Source organism: Scleropages formosus, chromosome 5, assembly GCF_900964775.1.
Source record: "Scleropages formosus chromosome 5, fSclFor1.1, whole genome shotgun sequence".
Classification (NCBI taxonomy): Eukaryota; Metazoa; Chordata; class Actinopteri; order Osteoglossiformes; family Osteoglossidae; genus Scleropages; species Scleropages formosus.
Window position 1 is genome coordinate 26,174,908 of NC_041810.1, and position 18,800 is coordinate 26,193,707.

The window sequence follows — 18,800 nt, forward strand, 5'->3', positions numbered from 1 at the left end:
TCTGGTCCTCCCCATCCCAGCTCTTGCGCTCGTGTTTGTCTGTGCCGACGGTCATTAAGGCACCAGCGTGTTCGACATTGCAGAAAAGCTGTTTCAAGCAGTCAAAAAAACCACTACTCGTCACACCAGGCCTCATCCCGGGACTCCTCCTGCGGTACTCCCTAATCCCATGAAAAACCATTCCGACTACAAACATGTTTATTCATTGCTCTCACTCTCCTCTATTTATTATTTTTCAGACATTTATCCTTTTACCATATTAATTTAAAAAAAAAAAAAAAAAAAAAAAAAAAAAAAAAAAAAAAAAAAAAAACACAATATTGATATAACCCTATGGAAAACTGTGTTCGCTGGCTTTTAACAGCCTGTTTAAAAAAAAAAAAAAAAAAAAAATTAAAAGGTTCCTTTCATATGGAGAGAAATCACTTGTTGGCCTTGTCCAGCTGAAACAGATCCAACATGTCAAGCATGGCCTGTCTGATATTGTTTCCAAAGCGATGGGAGTCCTGAGTGAAAGAAGACACAGAATGTTCACTAAAAAGCACGTTAAGCATAAATATTACAATTTAAAACACAGCCATGCGTACTGTACAAAACCCCAGTATACTTGAGCACCTTACACCTGAGTATTTGTCTGTTAATCTGACACTTTTCTCCACTGAGACTTACCATGGTGACAGCTGGGTCAATTCAAGGTAAGGGCACCACACAGCAGGAAGAGCAAGCGAACAGCTTAAAAATACACAGAATTCGCCCGCTTATTTAGCGGTTTACTTACAGTCTCCGGGCTGGACAGCTTGCTGGAGATGTGGAAGTTGATGAGCTGCTCGCCCAGAATGATGTACGACACTCCGTAACCATCGTCGGCCACCTGTCAGAAAGCAAAACCATGGGCTCACAGCTCTGAATACTGGTACCCGTTGCAGGTAATCGCCTGCTCTACTCTTCCTGCCCAGAGGTCTGTACAACATTCCACTGCAAATAACCCACTGTGACTGTATGGGGTGGCAGAAAATTCCTTCAGACACCACCTTTACTGCATTGTACTTTACGTCCTTGAGGGTCATTTATTTATTAATTTTTTAAAAAATAAATAATAAAAACTTTCCCCAAGAGCACATCGCTTTGAAAGAGTCTCAAAAACGGACCGGGCCGAATCCGCCGCCACTGGAAGCTCGTTCGGGGTGTCTGGCCAGGTCGAAGAGCTCCACCTGTTGAAGGGGAGTCTGGCTGGTGGACAGCCTCCAGGGCTCAGACAGGACCTGCGAGCAGAGACAAGCATAGTTACCATGGTTAGGCTCCATGGAATATGAACTTTTAAACAATTCACGCACACGCACGCACGCACGCGCACACACACACACACACACTCCATCTTCCATGGGATGCTTAAGAAAACAGTCCAGGGAAAAGTGGCTCACAGTGGAATCTCTGCTGCAATGGATAATATGCAGCATGAAAGCAAAATGATTATTACAATGAAGATTATTTTTAACTGAAGAACTGATGGTTTTATCCAAAGTACATTATCGTATTTTACCGGAGCAATTCAGGGCAAGTGCTTCGACCAACACAATTACGTAATGGATCTTGAAGTGATGACCTTCAGGTAACAAGCAGGTGTCACTACCGACTCTGCTGCCTGCTGCCCCCGGGGTTAGTAACGATGATGGGTACCGAAGTCATTTTGAGATGCCGTGACTTAGTCAGCGTCGCTCACCTCCTTCAGGAAGGGAGACTCCACCCCCAGGTATTTTGACACGACGTACAGACAGAAGAGGTGGCGATCGATGCCTTTGCCCGTCATCGCCAGGCGGTACAACTGCTGATGCTTCTCTGCCGCGATTCTCAGAAGCTTCAGTCGCTGCTCCCTCTGCGGGCAGGAAACGAGGACGTGAGGAAGCATGACGGCATCGCGCTCAGGCATATTTTCAGACATCGAGGAGGAGCGGGCCCCCACCGTATCATCCTTCATCATCGAGCGCACAAAATCGCAGCTCTCGTTGGTGCAGGAGCGCACCGTTTCCGTGCGGCCTTCCCTGAAGAGGCGGGTCATGGAGGCCTCGTACGTAAGGCAGAACGTTCCCTTGTCCTGCGCAGGAGAGGCAAGAGCCTTTTAACGCCGGAGTTTCGGCGCAGACCAACATTTAGAGACATTTCCGGCGAATCGTGTACTTTAGGCAAATGGTCTCGTCGCAAACTTTCCAACATATGGACGCATCCCAGTGTATTTAGCCTGTGCGTTCAATTAAATGCAACCAGCGAATAGTTTCAGGTGAAATGGAAAAGCCCTGAAAACACAGCCACCACTTCTAGTTTGCGGAACACAAACGACGCAGGACAACGATGATGCGCTGGAGCTACAGCTATGAAGGAAGGCCGCTCCTGCGCAGAAGGATGGGGGCACTCACCCTGAAGTGAGCAAGCTGCAGAGCAATCTGGATGAAGGCGTCGGGGCTCAGCTTGCATTTCTTGATCAACCCCTTACCAAAGTTGCTGAAGGGGATGATGTGCGAATCCACATCATCAGCCAGGGTCTTCGCTACCACAAACGAACTGGAAATCACATCTTGGCACTACGGAAAAAAAGCAGAAAAAAAAACGTACTTTGTGATGATAATTAAACATATAAGATCAAGCAAAGTCCCACTAAGAAAGAATCGAGATTAATACCGGGGTAAAAGAGTCTTATAAACAAAGAGAAGAGAACAACTGCAGGTTTTTGTAGGACAGGAGATGGGCCGATGGTTAAGGAACTATGTTCTATTAAGCACAGACAGAGAAATACGGGGGGGGGGGAAATCACATCTAAATGACTGTAAATGGCTAACAGAGAATTTTAACTAATTTAAGGAGTAAAATTACAGTCAGTCATTCATAGTACAGATTTTCCCCAACTTAAATCATTAACTGTCACGATAACACTTCTTAAACACCTGTTCTTATCTCAACAAGGAAATGATCCAATGAACACATGATCAAAGGTCTTTACCTGCAATCTTATCTTTTTAATTCTCTACATGATTCCATTTATAATCACATCCTGTGATACTACGTTACTAAGGTAAATAACTGGAAACACGCCTGCGCATAAGCACACACGAGACGAAAAGGAGCCTCGCAGGCCGAGCTGCAGCTCTATAATTATGTACGCGAAAACATTATTTCTACTTTTTGAGGCTTTTTCAGTAATTTCTTCCTTAAACTTGAACCAGCAACCCTCCGGCTACAGTAACAGTAAGCGGGCGACACGGGGGACTTACTGCAAGCGGGATGTCCCACTGCAGCCTCTGGGGTTTCGGGAGGCTGGCATGGATGTCGCCCTTGCAGTGGCCGTCCTCAGTGTATCCCAGCTTTATGGGGTCCAACGAGAGGACGTGCTGCAAGGTGCGAGACCCCACAAAAGATCATTTAGCAGTTCACCTCCGGTGAAGCTGTCTGATGAGGTGGAGAATTTTTCAGATACGTTGAGAAACGGAGAAGTACAGAGCTAGGTGGTTCACTACGTGATCCTTGAATGCAAAGTAAAGCCCTTTTGGACCATTAAACTGATACAACATCCCGTCTCTGTGCATGAAAAACCACACATTAACTTCCATCACGTTATCCACCATCAGTGAGAAGTGCTCAGAGCTCTTGGTGTACGTAGTAAAGCCCGGAAGGAAAACCTCCTCTACCCAGACTGAGCCGAACCTCCATCTTACCTCCCACAGGTGACCTATGACAGGGGCATCTGCCCAGGAGTGCTCGGCGTTCAATCCCATCGTCCCATTCTTGTAGATGATCAGGTTGAACGACTTGTCAAACCACCTAGGAGACACGGAAACGCCGAGTCAAAGAGCGTGTATGTGGCCCACGTGCCTCACCCTCTATGCTTCCAGGACAGGCTCTGGACCACCGTGTCCCTGCATTCGACAAGTGGTTCTGGACAACGGAAGGATGAACAAAGAAACTAAGGCTTCTTAAAAATGTCAGGTTTATAAAGCATCTGTATGTAAAAAAAGTACAAAATGCTTATTTGTTCAGAGTCCCCCTCATCCAGCTTTCCTCACCTGTCATAACACTTTCCGTGCAGCAGAGACTTGGCGTAGCGGTCCAGAGAGCGGACGGGGTTGTCGGCCTCGTACCGCTGCTCCGTGTCATCGAGGGTGGCGAAGAAGGCAGACTTCTCCACCAGATCCAGCGACTGCTTGTTCTTTCCTTTGGAGAAGTAGGTTGAGCGCGCCTTGGCCCACGGAACTCTGGGAGAAGAGAATTCGCAGAGAGAAGAAAATCATCATTAAGTGTTAGGAATGTGGAAACGGCACTAACAGCATCACGCGGCAAGAGAGCTTTGTAAAACATGATGTATGACTGCCGCATTTTAACACCTGCATAAATGATATTGGTCTTATAAACAAGAGAGCTCCACGCTGTTCTGTTTTTACATCTAGCGCAAGTCCCGTTATGAAAAACACATCACAGTGTGCCCATGGACCAGCACCACCAACCAAGACTTCAGTGTGAAGATGTCAGTGGAAAGAGAAACACACAGCCCTACGGGATAGCTGGTAGCATAGTGGTTAGAGCTACCACCTTTGGACCCAAAGGTCACAGGTTTGAGCCTCACCTCTGGCTGTAGTACCCTTGAGCAAGGTACTCACCCCAAATTGCTCCAATAATATTACCCAGCTATATAAATGGGTAAATAATTGTAACCTCAACACTAAGTTGCTTTGGAGAAAAGCATCAGCTAAGTAAGTAAATGTAAACTTACATCCCCTGTAATGGTTAAAAATAAAGTGCAAAAGGCACTGGGAAAGGCTGCAACGCCAAGGAAAGAAAGCAAAAAAAAAAAAAAACAAACACATTATACCCTACAATGGGTCTTACAGCTTATGTTATCAGGCCATCAAGACGGGGGTTAACCGTGATGCATGAAAGAAATTATGACTTTGAAAGTTAAAAATAATAATTTTACAAAAATGAAATGGGCTGGTGCGATCACTGACATGCAGAGAAATACATTTCACGCTGATATTTTAAAGAATTTTAGGCGACTTAGTTGTAGTCGGCGAACAGATAAGAAATTGCAGCTGTGTGCATGACCGACGAAGACGCGGGCACACGACAGCGGCATGCGGCCAGCGCCTCTCTCGGGCAAAGCGGCACTATAGCCCACCTGTCCCCTGCCGTCAGGGCGGCCAGCATCTCCTCTCCGGGCTGCGGCTCCGACGTATCTGCCAAGATCCTCTCCATCTGCTGCTCGATCTCTCTGGGCCGGAGCAGCCGCCCATCATAGTACATGGACACCTTGAAGTAGCGCCCCTTGTGGTACACTATGATGTGCTTGCTGTCATTGACGTGCTGCAGGATGTCTGCGCTCAGAGGGCAAAATAGGCAAACCACAGCCATCATGTCATACTCAGAGACACCCTCCACGCTGGAGCTGCTCGTATCTAACATGTCCTTTGACACACAAAAGGTTTATTGACCGTGTACACGGTTCCCAGTCTCGAGGGGTTATGGGACTGTGGGTCTACTGCATAAAACTTAAATGTCAAACATAAATGATCAGAGTAAGCATCTCATTTTCAAAATGATTTAGCCAGAAACAGAATTCAATAAGCATACAGGCAAAAGGGAAGGCCTAAAAACCGATGTCGGGGAAACAAATGAATGATGAATTTGCGTTTTCGGTGATCGATTTATTTTAAGGTGTTAATTTACCCAAAATTTAAATCACTCAATGAGCTAAATTAGAGACACAGAAGGGTTTGTGAGGAATATAAAAAGCACAGAGAGACATGGGTATGATGATCGGAGTCAAGCCGTTGTTTGGTGTCAAGACCCATTTCTTTTGGTTGCACAGGTCACTGCAGGTCTACAAGAGGTGCTGCTCTCTGACACAAAACAAGGGTTGTCTCCCCCCCCCATGGAAGAAACCCAACCAAGAGGACCTATGTGACACACTTTTCCTCTGAGCTTTGGTCCAGAAACAGCCTCTTCGCACCCGGGCTTCGTCTAAAATGCTGCTCGTTTCGTGCCTTGTGTACCTCCCTCTTTCGAAACAGCTTACTCTCTACACTTCTGTCAATGTTTGACAAAATATTTATGCAAAGGACTACCCACCCACACACACACAAATAAAAACACAAACGTTTTGGGACGTCTGAAGGGATAAGCATGCTGGGCTGCGCTTATTACCGCACATGCAGGATTCGCTTGTTTCCAACATGAATACACCCGGTGCCCGATATTTCCCAGAAGTGCAGTTAAGGGCATCTCCCTGGATTACACACACACACACGTTAGTGCACATGCTGGTATCAAGCCGGTCACAATCACAGGTGAGAAGCGGCGCCCCTTCGGTGCGGTATGAACACCGAGCAGTGTTTGAACGCGGCCGGTGGGTGTGGACCTCCCACTCTGCTGTAATAAAAGCCCTTTGTACTGGACTCTAGACTTCCTTGAGAAAACCCCTCCTGAAAATGGTGTATCCATCACTTCCTTTTAACTTATCGGGTCACATTTTTTACATGGGAAACCAGAAAGGTAGCTTACTTCATTGGAAGATTAACGATAAACACGTGAAAAAAAAAGGTACACTGGCTTTCACCTTACAAAGACAGTCAGGACTGGATATCGGCAAAATAAACAAGTGGGCGAAAAAGCTTCCAAAATTTGGAACTCAACAATTTGTGAAGCGAGGAACCGGTGTACTGGATTTATATTTGCAGCCTGGGATGTTCCGGGACTCAGCAAGCGTCCTTACCGAGGCAGGATACAGCATCCAGCGACATCCCCTTTCACTGCTGGCGTCCGAGACACACGTCAACGTATTGTGCCAATTAACGCAAACAAATTATGGGCTCGGGAAGGGGCTCTGCAGCGAGCAACGCTTGTCAGGTTGTGCTGATAAGCAGGGTGGTTGGCCTCCGCTTAGCGTTTCAAATCGGCAGGTATCGCTCATACGGAGGTCAACGGGATTAACCGGATGGTGCTGGAAAAGTCAGAAAGATGAGAGGCGGCACTAAAACTCTACCTGTGTCTAGCCCTGGGATGCGACTTGTGTTGAACATACGTTCATACTGGGCCGAGCACATTGGAATAGTGTTTTGAAGCATAAGCTGAAAAAGGCAAAAGGAAGGGTCACAACAAAAGAAGTAACCATGGAAACCAAGCTTGACCAAGGCACGAAGACACCTAATGGAGGAACGGAGAAAAATCAGGTAAGGGGACGACGCAAAGTCGGGTGACGGTGGACACGGGACTCCGACGAGATGGGGAGGTTAGGAGGACTCAAAGCGCCTGGAACAGGTCCACAGATGAGGGGAAACTATGGAAACAAATGATGATGAATTTGGCAAACGAAAGAAAGAAAGAATGAAAGAAAGGAAGATCTGGCAGAGGGCTGCATCTGAAAGGATGAGCATTCAGAAACCTGCACACCACCACACCTAGTGTTACCAGCACATCATGTGATCTGCTTCTACCAATCACAAACACCTTCCTGTACATTGGGAGGCTCATCGGGTCTGAACATCACAAATAGTATGAATAGAGAACCTGACAAATGTTGCTACTTATAGCTCATGCACCCCCATTTGCAATGTGCCTGTAACACTAATGGGGCCTGCAGGTTTCCTTTGGCTCCGAGGAAAGTGATGTGGAAGTACCAGAGCCCTTCTCTTACCTGTCTCCAGGCCGGGGATGCGGGAGGTATTAAACATCCGCTCCCACTGAGCCGAGCAGAGCGGAACTGTATTTCCCAGTGCGTAAATCTACACCGGGTGGACAAAAGGGCACATCCGAGAGCAGGGGACAAAACAGAACAATGTTCACCTGTAGGGGTATCTCAGCACCGTGCAAGGAAAGACGGAGGAGAGCACAGAGCAAACGAAAAAAAATGAGTATTTACACTGTAGTGGTCGCTGCTGGTCAGTACACTGAAAGTGAGATTTAGAGAAGACATTTCTGAAAGGAAACAAAAAGCATCCTATCCACCATAAAAATAAAAGCATCATAAATGTTGAAAAGCAAACAAAAGCTTAACCGGTACTCTATTTACCACAGAGGAAGGTAGATAAGAGAACTATTTAATAGCTTTTGAGGTCATCTGTAAGTTAAGTCCTTGTCCTTGTAACTGGAACCTGAGGGACAACAGGTTTCAACGACAATGAGGAACACAGGGAGCAGGAGATCGCTGTCATTCCGCAATCACATAATGAGACGATTGCTATTTCATTGCTTTTATGGAGCTGAATGAGTTAAAGCTCAGCCCACCGCGATTCCATTTCGGTTCGGATTCAACCGCCAACAACACGGCTGGTAGGAGAAAGACTTACAGGTTTGATCTGTGCTCTGTCCAGCTTCCGCCGGTACAACATGAGGGCATGGATGGAATTCCCAGCCCGAGCAGCTTGCAGACTTGTGGGGAAGACATAGAGGAAGTCCTGCATAGGTTGGGGCGGGGAGAGTATAGAGTGTGCGAGAGAATGCAAATGGATACATCAACACAGCCGTTATCAATATCTGCTCGTCCACACACAAAACAGTGTGTCCAAATCAGAGCTACTAATTCGCCCGAAACTCACGCGAGGCACCACTGCTACCCGCTGTGCCATCATGCATCCACGTACATGAGAACTCCTGAAAATAAATAGCCTTTTTCTTCTACAGATGTCTAGTCTACGTTCCTGCAGCTCGGGTTTCGGGCCGAGAAAGACGCCAATATGTTGAAACCAAACGCTGGACCGAAGCGCAGATTTCACTTCCGCTCGACAAAAACCTCCGTTTGTCTCCATTCCACGCAATCTGTGCCACCACAGCTACCCCTGAAGCTCAATGAAGGGAAACTTTCAAACTTGTTTCCACGCTCCGTTAAAAAGAACGAGACAACTTAAACGTTTCACCTTTTCACTTTGGCCGCTAATAACTTTCAACTGCGCGAAGCTGGACGAACACCCGATGAAAGCGGCGCTCTCTTACCATCGCATAGTAGTTGCTGTTCACCATAATCGGTCCACGGCCTCGCAGGTAAATGTACTCTTCCCACCAGTCGCTGACCTAAGGAGATAATCCAAACAGAGGTTACAGTCCAGCGGTGCTCCTAGAATGCATTGCCAGGGCAGGAATTTTAAAACCTCAGTTGGGGATCCACGTTTAATGTCATTTTAAGGCATCGCAGACCATTTTGGCGTGAATCCCAAAGACAGCCGTCACGGCTGAGCAGTGTAAAACACAGTTACAGATGTCTCCCTTCAAAACATCAGTCTGCATCATTTTAAGAAAAATGATCCAAGAATCACTGCCTCTTGTTTTCTGCTGCGGCGTTTGCATGTTGTGCACAGCGAGTGTGTTCTCTGTGTGTGTGCGCGACATTAGCAAAGGGCGCTTTGATATAAAGTTGCACCGAAAGATGGAGCCGTTTGCCCCAAATACCTGCAAACGAAACTATTTCAAAATAGAAGGAGACTTCTTGTTTATGTCATCAACTGCGGATGATCCAACAACGAGGCTGTCGTTTTCGGGAGAAGAACAAGGGAAGGTTGAAGAGCTTGTACCGGGATTGGAAATGCCGTGTCCCGGCGCACAGTCGAACCATCTGAGAAGCGGGAAGCTAAAGACCAGTCAACTTACATAGTTTGAAGCCCACCAAGATTTCAGCTTCAGGTACCACTGGAGTCTTGGCCCAAGGTTCTTTTCGAAGTCTTTCGCCAGTCCTTCCATCCTTTTGTACTGCTCATCATCCATAAGCGGTCGAACGGTTTCAAGATACTGCAAGGAAGGGAAAAACGAAGAACACACTTTGAAGCTTATGAATTAGATGCACTCAAGCAACCACTTAGCAAAATAAAAACGACGCTACATGTTGCGTGAAAGCAGTAGAAGTGCACATATCTGTGGATTGTACAGAATGAAATGTTATTTGCCAAATGGGTTCAGGACATAATTGACTCGTTCAATGCGATTTACTGTGTACGATATACTTTCTGCGTCAAGGTTTTATCATCTCACCTGCACCCACTTAACCCCACTGAGAGTCTTCTGCTGTCACATGCTGTTGGTTTGTTTGCCCCACAATATGACAATGCTAACATACCAAATAGAACGACTATTTGTGTTTTGATATTCCAGCTGCGTGCTCTCAGATTGCTTTTTTACATTAACAACAAAAGTGCACCGGGTCACGGAAACAGAGACGAAATCAGCACAGCGACAACACAAACATACAGAGACACACAGTGCAACACAAGGACCGAAAGGTTAGAGTATTTAGCCAAGCTGGTCATGTTGCACTAAGTAGTTCCAAAAAGGTGATCCAATCCATGACTTATTAGAATTCCAGTTCATCCTTGCATGACCGGAGTAAAAGGGGGGGGGTCCAGACTGACCTGACCGACCAGTCATTCCAGCGAATCAAATACATGAAGTGTTTTATTTTAAAAACAGTTTATTTTAAAAAAATGGTGTTAACTTTGAGCAGAACCGAGCCGAGTCGATTTTATTATCAAATGTGGGATTGCATTTTGAGGTCACATAAGCGAAAGAAAAAAAAAAAAAACCTCCATTGTGTACAAACACATAGTGGGCCTAGTTTATACATGAGCCCCTCAGCCCAGTTCAGCTTAATTTAGGGGCAGTTGCTTCTGGACCCAAAGGTCGCAGGTTAAACTCTCACCGGGTCCAGCTGTAAAAGCCTAGATCAAGGTACCTACCATAAAACTGCTCCAGTAAAATAACACAGCTGCATAAATGGAAAAGTAAATGCAAGTGGCTTAAAATTATAAGTCACTTTGCAGAGAAGCATCCGCTAAATGAACGAATGTGAATTTAAAGAGGGCTGGTGAAGCTGAGAAGTGTACTGGGGGGGAAAGGAAAGCAGGTCATCACTCACCCTTTTCGTGGTGTCCTTCACTGAGGGCAAAGGTAACCGTGGCAGCGAATTCTGGAAGCTGTACAGCATTGGATTGCGTCCTGAGAACAGCTTCACAAATCCCTGGGGGAGGGGGGTCAAGGACATAAAGGGACATATAATTAGCCCTGGCAGTGCATCTCACTTACTGGGCCTACAAGTTATGAATAAAGATCCAACTGAATTGTTTCTTTGCCAGAATTCACATCACTGACTGCCAGTGAACTATCACTAATAATACATTTAAGTTACTACTAAGTCTAAATATATTTTTCTTACTAAATCTACTCATTACGGAGGGCGTGCTGGTGCGGCAGGTTCAGTCAGGGCCCGCTGTGTGCTGGGTCTGGGGTTCGAGCCCTGCTTGGGGGACCTTGCGAGGGACCGACGTCCCGTCCAGGGGGTGCCCCCTCCCCTTCGGCCTTGCACCCTGCGTTGTCGCCGCGACCCCAGTCGGGACAGGCGGTTGTTGACAATGGAACGGACTTTAATGGATTTACTCATTACTTAAATTTGCTGTTCGATTTTATTTCTTTGCAATATTTTTGCAGTTGACTAAAATGACCATGAACATCGGAAAACGTTAAAACAAATAAATATGTCGACGCCACACAATTTCAGATTCGGGATAAAATGAATACTTTAAGTAGTATTTAGTGGAAAATCTTTTCCCGCAAGGTGACTTAAAATGCTACATACACTACAGTGAAACACACACACACTACGGGCAATTTGGAGTAACCAATTCACTTGAAACAAGCGCTTGGACCACGGCAGGAAAAGCCATGCAGACACGAGGAGAACATGCAAACTCCACAGAGACAGAGCAGGGTTAGAACCCACGTGATCTTGCACCACCCAGACGCTGTGAGACCACAGAGTTATCTGCTACACCACTGTGCCGCCCAACATTCATAAGAACATTTATTGATAACATTGATTTAGCTGACACTTTACTCCAAAACAACTTACGTTGTTAAGCTACTTACAATTACTTTGCCCATCTGTATAGAAGGATAATTTTTACTGTATTGATTCAGGGAAACCTTCATCACGCAAATTCCAGAAGGAGGCAGGATTCAAACCTGGGTCTTTCAACTGTACGGCAATAGCTCTTTGCCCCCTGCTAGATTAAGAGTTCTAGATTTGGTAAGACAAGACTGCTACCGGGGTATGTAATGTCCTTGCAGAGGTCTAACCTTTGCCACCAGCTCTGCTACCACCTCCATCGAACTGCCAACTCACCAGCCAGATGCGGGTTTTCAAGGACAGCTTGCCGTAACCAGCAAACATCCAGCCGTGCCAGGACAGCAGGCACTTGAGTGTCGTCCTCATGATGAAGATGATGGTGATCCACAGCCCTGTGCTCACCAGCACGCCTCCCAGTATGCGCTGGCTGTGTTCGGAAGCGTATCGACTGCGGGATGCGGGAAATGCAGAGACGGAGACCGTCACACGGTGACAAGGACATGGGTGCGATTTCGACAGACACGAGGGTCCTATGGCTACGAATGTTGACTCTTTCACGCACGCATTATAATGTGACCTTCATTCTTATCATACCACGGCATAAGTATGACTTGTTAAAACATTCTTACAGTGTTACAGGGCAATAACCTCGGCTCTCAAAAAACATAACCTCTTCCTTGTTAATATTTATTTGTTTTTAATTTAACAACAGAAAAGAAGAGTAGAGCACAAGCTCACAGCAACATGGCACAATGAGTATATGAGGAAATGCAATGCAATGAAAACACAGCTTGTGGTGAGGACCTTTTCACAAATGTCAGCGTTTACTCCATGTGGAACAATCCATGTCGAGTCTTCATGGAATATCAGTAATGAAGAGATCAATGCGGAGTGACCTAAACAAGTGCACTGCACTTTGTTCCTGGAGATGCGCGAACCAAGTCCAACGGTATAGTTTGACAAGTATGTTTGAACAAGCTGTGGTCTTCACCGTTCTGCAGTACCAGAGAAAAAGGTCTGTATGTTGGACTATCAGCCTCTCATGAGTCTGTCCTCCACTGGCAGGAGTAAACAGAAATCTGTTTGCACTAGCGTATCCTACAAACAACCTCTGTCCCACTTAAGTCACTTGATCTGAAAAGCATCATGGCTGCTGCAGCGACAGGCAGCAGACATGCAGAGCAGCTGAGTCAAGCGAGATGACCTAGAACATAACATTACCTGACTGGGAGATAGGTCCCCAACTTGGCCAGCAGCCCCAACGAGGGGTCCAGCTGCGCATATTTGGTTGAGGCCATGTATCCCACTGTTACGACCGCCAGTCCTGTGGGACTGCCTGGGTACACCCCGGTCATGATCCCATTCTGCAGATACACAAAGGGAGAAGAGCCTGTTCCGATTACTAGAAACACAATTTGCCCATATGCAATTATAAATAGACATCTGATGAAGTCACATGGTGGCACAGCAGGTAGCACCAGTGCCTCTCAGCTCCTGGGCAGTGGGTTCAAATCCAGCTCAGTGTGTACGGAGTTTGCAAGGGTTGTCTCCAGGTGCTCTGGTTTCTTCCCAAAGTCCATGTGTTTCAAGTAGAGTCTACATTGCTCTTTGTGTATGTGTGTGTGTGTTACAGTGCTCTATTTTGTGGATGGGAAGTTAAGATTACTGTAGTGCATCTAGTACCAGAAGTCACCTCGGATAAAGGCTCCACATAAATACGAGTTAATAATAATAAGGAAAATACTACAGTTTGGACAAAAGATTCATCATTATTGTATGATTATGAAGTGTTCAGCATCTAAAGCTTAAATATCATCATCATTATTATCATTATAAGGGTAAGTGCCGTTGAGTAGAAGTCACGTGGTTGTCATGGTAAGGAAGGGCATGGAGGTGGTTTACTGACTTTCTCTTCTTCAATGCATGTCTACGATTGCCAACAAAGGTAGAACATGCAAGCTCCACGCATCCTGAGCTCGAGTCGAACCTTCACCCAAATCTGCAGCAAAGGAGCTGTAATATTTCATATTACCACTGGAAATGGGCACCTTGAAACGGATGTATCTCTTTTTCCAGGAGTGAATCCCAGAGAGGTAGATCTGCCGCAAAGCCTCATGGCTGAGCTGCAGGTCGATGCCATCAGGGCTGACCGTGAACTGGAAGGCCACAGCTTGATGAGCTTCTGCCATGGCGGTGACACAGGTTCCCTGCACAGGATGACAATGAAGGGAGGTGTCAAGGTGTTCAAACAAATATGACCCTCCGCTCACTTTTCACCTCAATAGCCTTGGCATGCTAGAATACCTTTGGAATTTGCACTAACTTAAAATTCTGCTTCATAAATTCACAGCTATGGCTTTATCAGGCAACCGTAAGGGCCAGCAGGCAGTGGAGGGTTAGAACCATCGTCTTCACTTGAAAGATGTGGGTTTGAATACCACTCCTGACATAGAGTCAAACATCACGATAATTACCTAGAATTGACAGGGCACTAACCCTAACCCTAAAAATAACCCAACTGCATAAATGGGTGAATCACTGCAAGTACCTTAGTATAACATTACCTAACTTAGCTAACATTCTAAGTTCACCTGGAGAAAGGTAAAAAATCTGACATTCCTTCCATTCCTCACTCAGTTGAGTAAATCTCACTGAAATAAAGGTGTGTCCAAATGCACATTACATTGAATCAAACACTGACCACTGAATCAGTAGGCACAGAGCATTCAAAAGGGAAGCTCTGTTGCCTGATTTACTGCGTCTCCTCCCCAAGTGTTAAAAGGGATATTGAGTTACCCGCTGAAGAGATATGGTGAATTCTGAGACAGCTTCACATAACAATACAAAGAAAACTTTCAAATATGCCGAGGTGAAAAAGATGCGTTCAGTGATATGGTAGAAGATTCTCTTCAAGTTGACTTTCAACTCAGAAGAAACAAAAGCGGATCAACAACATATGAAGAGCTTCAGGATAATCAATGCATAACTTGTTTGTCTGATTCCACCACATTGTGGGTTCACATCCCACAACTATCTGCGTAAGTCAGCAATACGTGAATTGGAAACACATAGATAATCATAGCAGATGGTACTGAAGTCATTTATGTAGTTGTCAGGAGATCTGACAGAAGTAGATCTGATATGGATGGGTTCTGAGAACCATCTTGAGTCATGGGAGAGATACAGTAGCTTGGGGGACTGATGGAGCTCATTCTCCCACATCCAAGCCAAAGCTGAGAAGCCACGAGCTTTTGGTATTAGACCACTTGTGAGTCCATAAGGGGGCCAACTGTTAAGGAGAGCAGCAGGTCTTTTGGAAGTAGACAACTATGAAAAAGATATCATAGACCATGAATTCATAACCCAGAAGACCTCAAATAAGCCACTGGAGACATGCAGTCTCAAATATAGATGCAGTGCATTTACAGAGGCGTAAATGACCCATGTCCGGTGTAAGCCTTGATGATCGTCGATGCTGGACTTTGTTGCTGTCACACTGCAAAACAGGAGCACAACGAACGAGGAAGAATGAGGTCGTATTTCAGTTACGACATACCTTCCATCACCAACTTCTGGGAACAAGCTGGTAGAGGGAAGCAAAGGGGGGAAGGAATGGGGGAGGGGAAAAAAAAAAAAAAAAATCAATAACCATGCACAGAGTGCCCTTTTCTAGGATGGCCCAGGAACATTTAACAAGTGTGATAAAAAATAAGGTGACCCACATAAATACAGACTTCTGGAAAGGGAAAACAGCTTTCAAATTAGATTAAAAGACAAAGTATCATTTACGACCAATTCGTGCCATTTTCAATAAACCTTAACGTACGAACTGTGGGATGAGGAATGAGGCACCTAGAAGCTCTGCGTCTTCGTTATAACACAAAGGCATGGAAACAAAACCTTGAAAGAAAAGCCACACAGCTGCATTTTCAGTGTGCACTTTTGAAAACCAGCACCGAACATCTAGATGGAAGCAGAGGCCTGCAGTTGCCGATAAAGCTATCGTCTTCCTTTGGGTTTCGTCTGAACTTTGTAACCAGTGTAAATGCAGGGCAATTTGACTCCAGATCACCCAATACAGAGTACTCTGCCATACAACAATCACACATCCATCCATTAATTATCAATACCTGATGTTCAATGCCAGCTCATGGTACAAATGAGACATTCCACGCAAGCTTTCTGCTTTGATAAACGTGCTGTTCGTTCATTACAATTTGCTACTGTAATTACTGTATATCAGATGAAACGTGCACAATGTTCTTCTGTCACGTCCAGATTCAGGGTGAAACACGGTACAGCGCTGCCATCTTTAAACGAGTCCCACGACTCAAGACAACTCAACAAGAGAACACTTGCAAGAAGAATGAACGAATGTCTAAACAGTAGATCTGAATATCAAGTTAAAGAGCAAAAAGTAATTCAATATTTAGCTCTTTGCAGTTTAGCACCTTTATGAATCGATTATTTCTTTTTTGTTAGTGAGGAAACTGGTCTGGCACAAAACATTTTCAAGAGCGATGAAGAAAACCGCTCATCCAACACAACAACGTTTAAGAGTCACTCAACGCTTCTCCTTCTGCGTTCCACCAGCATACGGTACACCGCAAGAGTAAAACTGAGCAAAAACTGCGATGTTACTGTAACTTTCTATAATTAGTCACTTCTCTCAGCAATTTTCAGTATAGTTCCTCAACAGGAGGAAAATTCCAGAGGCTGAAGCATAATAATTATGTTCTTAGAACTGTGCTCAAGAGCAAACGCATAAATAAACCAAAATCTGTAAATAACTTATTGAGGGGGAAAAACAAGTGATTTGTGTTTGTGTAGTAAGAAAGATGGGCTTCAGCTCCACTTCGGCCCTTTTTTTTAGTGTGAATCATGTGTACAGTACAGTAGCTCTTGGAAAAGGGTCGCCCCTCCCCTCCCCCCCCCCCGCCGGAGTCACGTGACGCTTCCCGTGCTACAGGGAAACTAGGGGAAAGGTCGCAGCGCCGGAGTCGGGCGCAGCATAAATACATAATAATTGAAAAGCAGCGCAGCGCCTTTATGAAGTCACATACCGCGGATCGACTTCACCGACCCGCCGAGAAATCATATTAATACATTTCGACGTGTTGCGCGTTCTAAAAATAAACAAACGAGCGTGTAAATCCAGCCCAATGTGTGTTATACTTTGCTCATTTGCGTCAACGCGCAGAATTTAGGTGCTTCAGGCGTTTCTCGGTTTATGCATCTTTCGCTTTCAGGGGGGGGAAAAAAAAAAAAAGCATTTTCCGTTGTACTGCCTTAACTGCGGCCATCATCATCTAATATTAAAAGCAGTGACGATCCTTTTTTTAAAAGGCTTCCTCTGAGGAGCCAAAGTGAATACTCAGGTGACATTGTGTGACATTACAGTTATTATGACTGGGTCCGTTTGTGCTCCGTCCGACACGGGTGTGTTCAGTCTTGACCTTCACTCACTCACCGTGTGTTCAAACTTCCTGTAAACCCTGAACTGCAGCTTTCCCCTTGCAGCTCTTCCAGCTCTTTGCCTTAAGTTAAGGGTAAAAACTCGCTACACCACGGCCCTGTGCTGAAACCCACTCGTGTTGTACGCGAAGTGTAAAAATCACAACGCAGACATGTTCGACACACGGTGTCAAGCACACGAATGTCAAGTGGCCGCACGCGGATGTTCAGAAAGCATCTCCGTCTCCGCGTTTCTAACACATCATAATTTCGATTTCCACATCTCCAGCAGCACCTGGCTCAAAATGCGCAGAGAGAGAGAAAAAAAATCCGAAGGTCTCCGCTTTCCACACCACGCCTCGTGTTAACACAGCGTGACACACACACACACACAGGGCTCCGTAATCATCTCACTTAGTTTATTTATTTTATGTTACTTGACTGCGGCGCACATACATAGTTCCTGTCCGAGTCACACACGCAGCTTCTACTCCTGTCCTGGATGATGATCTTGGTCAGTGGACAAAACTGCACATTCAATTGGAGTGAGTGAGTGTGTGTGTGTGTGTGTGTGTGTGTGTGTGTGTGTGTGTGTGTGTGTGTGCGCGCGCGCGCACCAACCCGCCTGGAAACACGCAGTACCCACGGCATGTTTATTTACATATTTATCATGATCATGTTGTGAGAGACTAGTCGCAGCTCTCCAACAGACCCAGGGCCAGAATCATGAGCTCGTCACCACCTCCACCCCTTGGCCTTGGCAGTGCTCGTACCCGCGCTCACCTCGATGCGCTCTGTCTGTCCGTGCTCTCCACCGGGGCGATGCAGCTCCCTCCTTGTCTGCGCTGCGTCTACTGCTCGCTCTCCCGACCGACGGGTTGCCCTTCCCGCACCCTCGGCCCTGCGGTGCAATATGAATGAGAGACGGGACCGCACGCAAACTCCGCCCAGCGCGGCAACGTCAAACCGTACCGTCCTTTTGCGGCAACAAACGACGTCACCTCCGCCTCTCAGCGCGAGCGCTTTGATAGTTTGATAGCGTGCGGCTTGCATCGGGTCTGGAAGAAGAGTACAATAAATCTCAAACAGACCTAGAAGAATAACTCTGGGAAAAGCATAAACAATCAGTGAGCTCCCTCTGAGGCAGCAACAGGTGTTGTGTGATATTCGGCTCACTGATTGAACACAAACTCAAATTTCATTTCATCATTCTTCTCGCTTTCTTTCTAGAATGTACAAATCAAAAGTCATCAAAATAATACTATGCAAAGCTCGTTACTCGGTACGGTAACGTACGTCTTAGTAAGCCCTAACCGGCGTTTACCCCTTTCACAGAGTGTACTTTCTACAGTATGCTAAGTATACATCTGCTAAGCTCATCTTATTTAAAACGTCACACGTTTATTGACACAAGGAGGAGAAATGACAGCGGCTCAGCTTGTTTTCAAGGCGCCGCTCGTCGCGTGCAGCCTCGGTGACG

General features: G+C 45.9%; 1 protein-coding gene across 5 annotated transcripts; it reads right to left on the minus strand.

Annotated features, from left to right (window-relative positions):
• Positions 1 to 384: 384 nt before the first annotated feature.
• On the minus strand, positions 385 to 18,791 carry cpt1ab (carnitine palmitoyltransferase 1Ab (liver)). Of its 5 annotated transcripts, none has more exons than XM_018765562.1 (20): positions 18,617 to 18,791; positions 18,104 to 18,378; positions 13,915 to 14,073; positions 13,088 to 13,230; positions 12,143 to 12,314; positions 10,880 to 10,981; positions 9,622 to 9,759; positions 8,971 to 9,048; positions 8,328 to 8,435; positions 7,676 to 7,763; positions 5,162 to 5,357; positions 4,053 to 4,241; positions 3,705 to 3,810; positions 3,264 to 3,380; positions 2,412 to 2,576; positions 1,961 to 2,092; positions 1,721 to 1,873; positions 1,149 to 1,262; positions 779 to 871; positions 385 to 506 (listed from the first exon to the last, which is right to left on the minus strand). In XM_018765562.1, exons 2-20 carry the CDS (start codon positions 18,371 to 18,373, stop codon positions 423 to 425), a joined length of 2,607 nt encoding a protein of 868 aa, XP_018621078.1. In that variant the 5' UTR covers positions 18,374 to 18,378; positions 18,617 to 18,791; the 3' UTR covers positions 385 to 422. The 5 variants fall into 5 exon arrangements, with proteins under 5 accessions (XP_018621078.1, XP_018621080.1, XP_018621079.1 ...); XM_018765564.1 differs by lacking the exon at positions 18,617 to 18,791 and having other exon boundaries at positions 18,104 to 18,221; positions 18,293 to 18,319; XM_018765563.1 differs by lacking the exon at positions 7,676 to 7,763 and adding an exon at positions 7,025 to 7,109 and having other exon boundaries at positions 18,104 to 18,791.
• Positions 18,792 to 18,800: the final 9 nt, after the last annotated feature.

Excerpts from the sequence above, each read along its gene's own strand:
- cpt1ab (XM_018765562.1), bottom strand. The coding sequence starts at position 18,373 with ATGCAAGCCGCACGCTATCAAACTATCAAAGCGCTCGCGCTGAGAGGC. Across the intron at positions 10,982-12,142 it reads TGAAAACCCGCATCTGGCTG|GGATTTGTGAAGCTGTTCTC; the intron begins GTGAGTTGGCAG and ends CCCCTCCCCCAG. Across the intron at positions 8,436-8,970 it reads ACAGCAACTACTATGCGATG|GACTTCCTCTATGTCTTCCC; the intron begins GTAAGAGAGCGC and ends CAACCTATGCAG.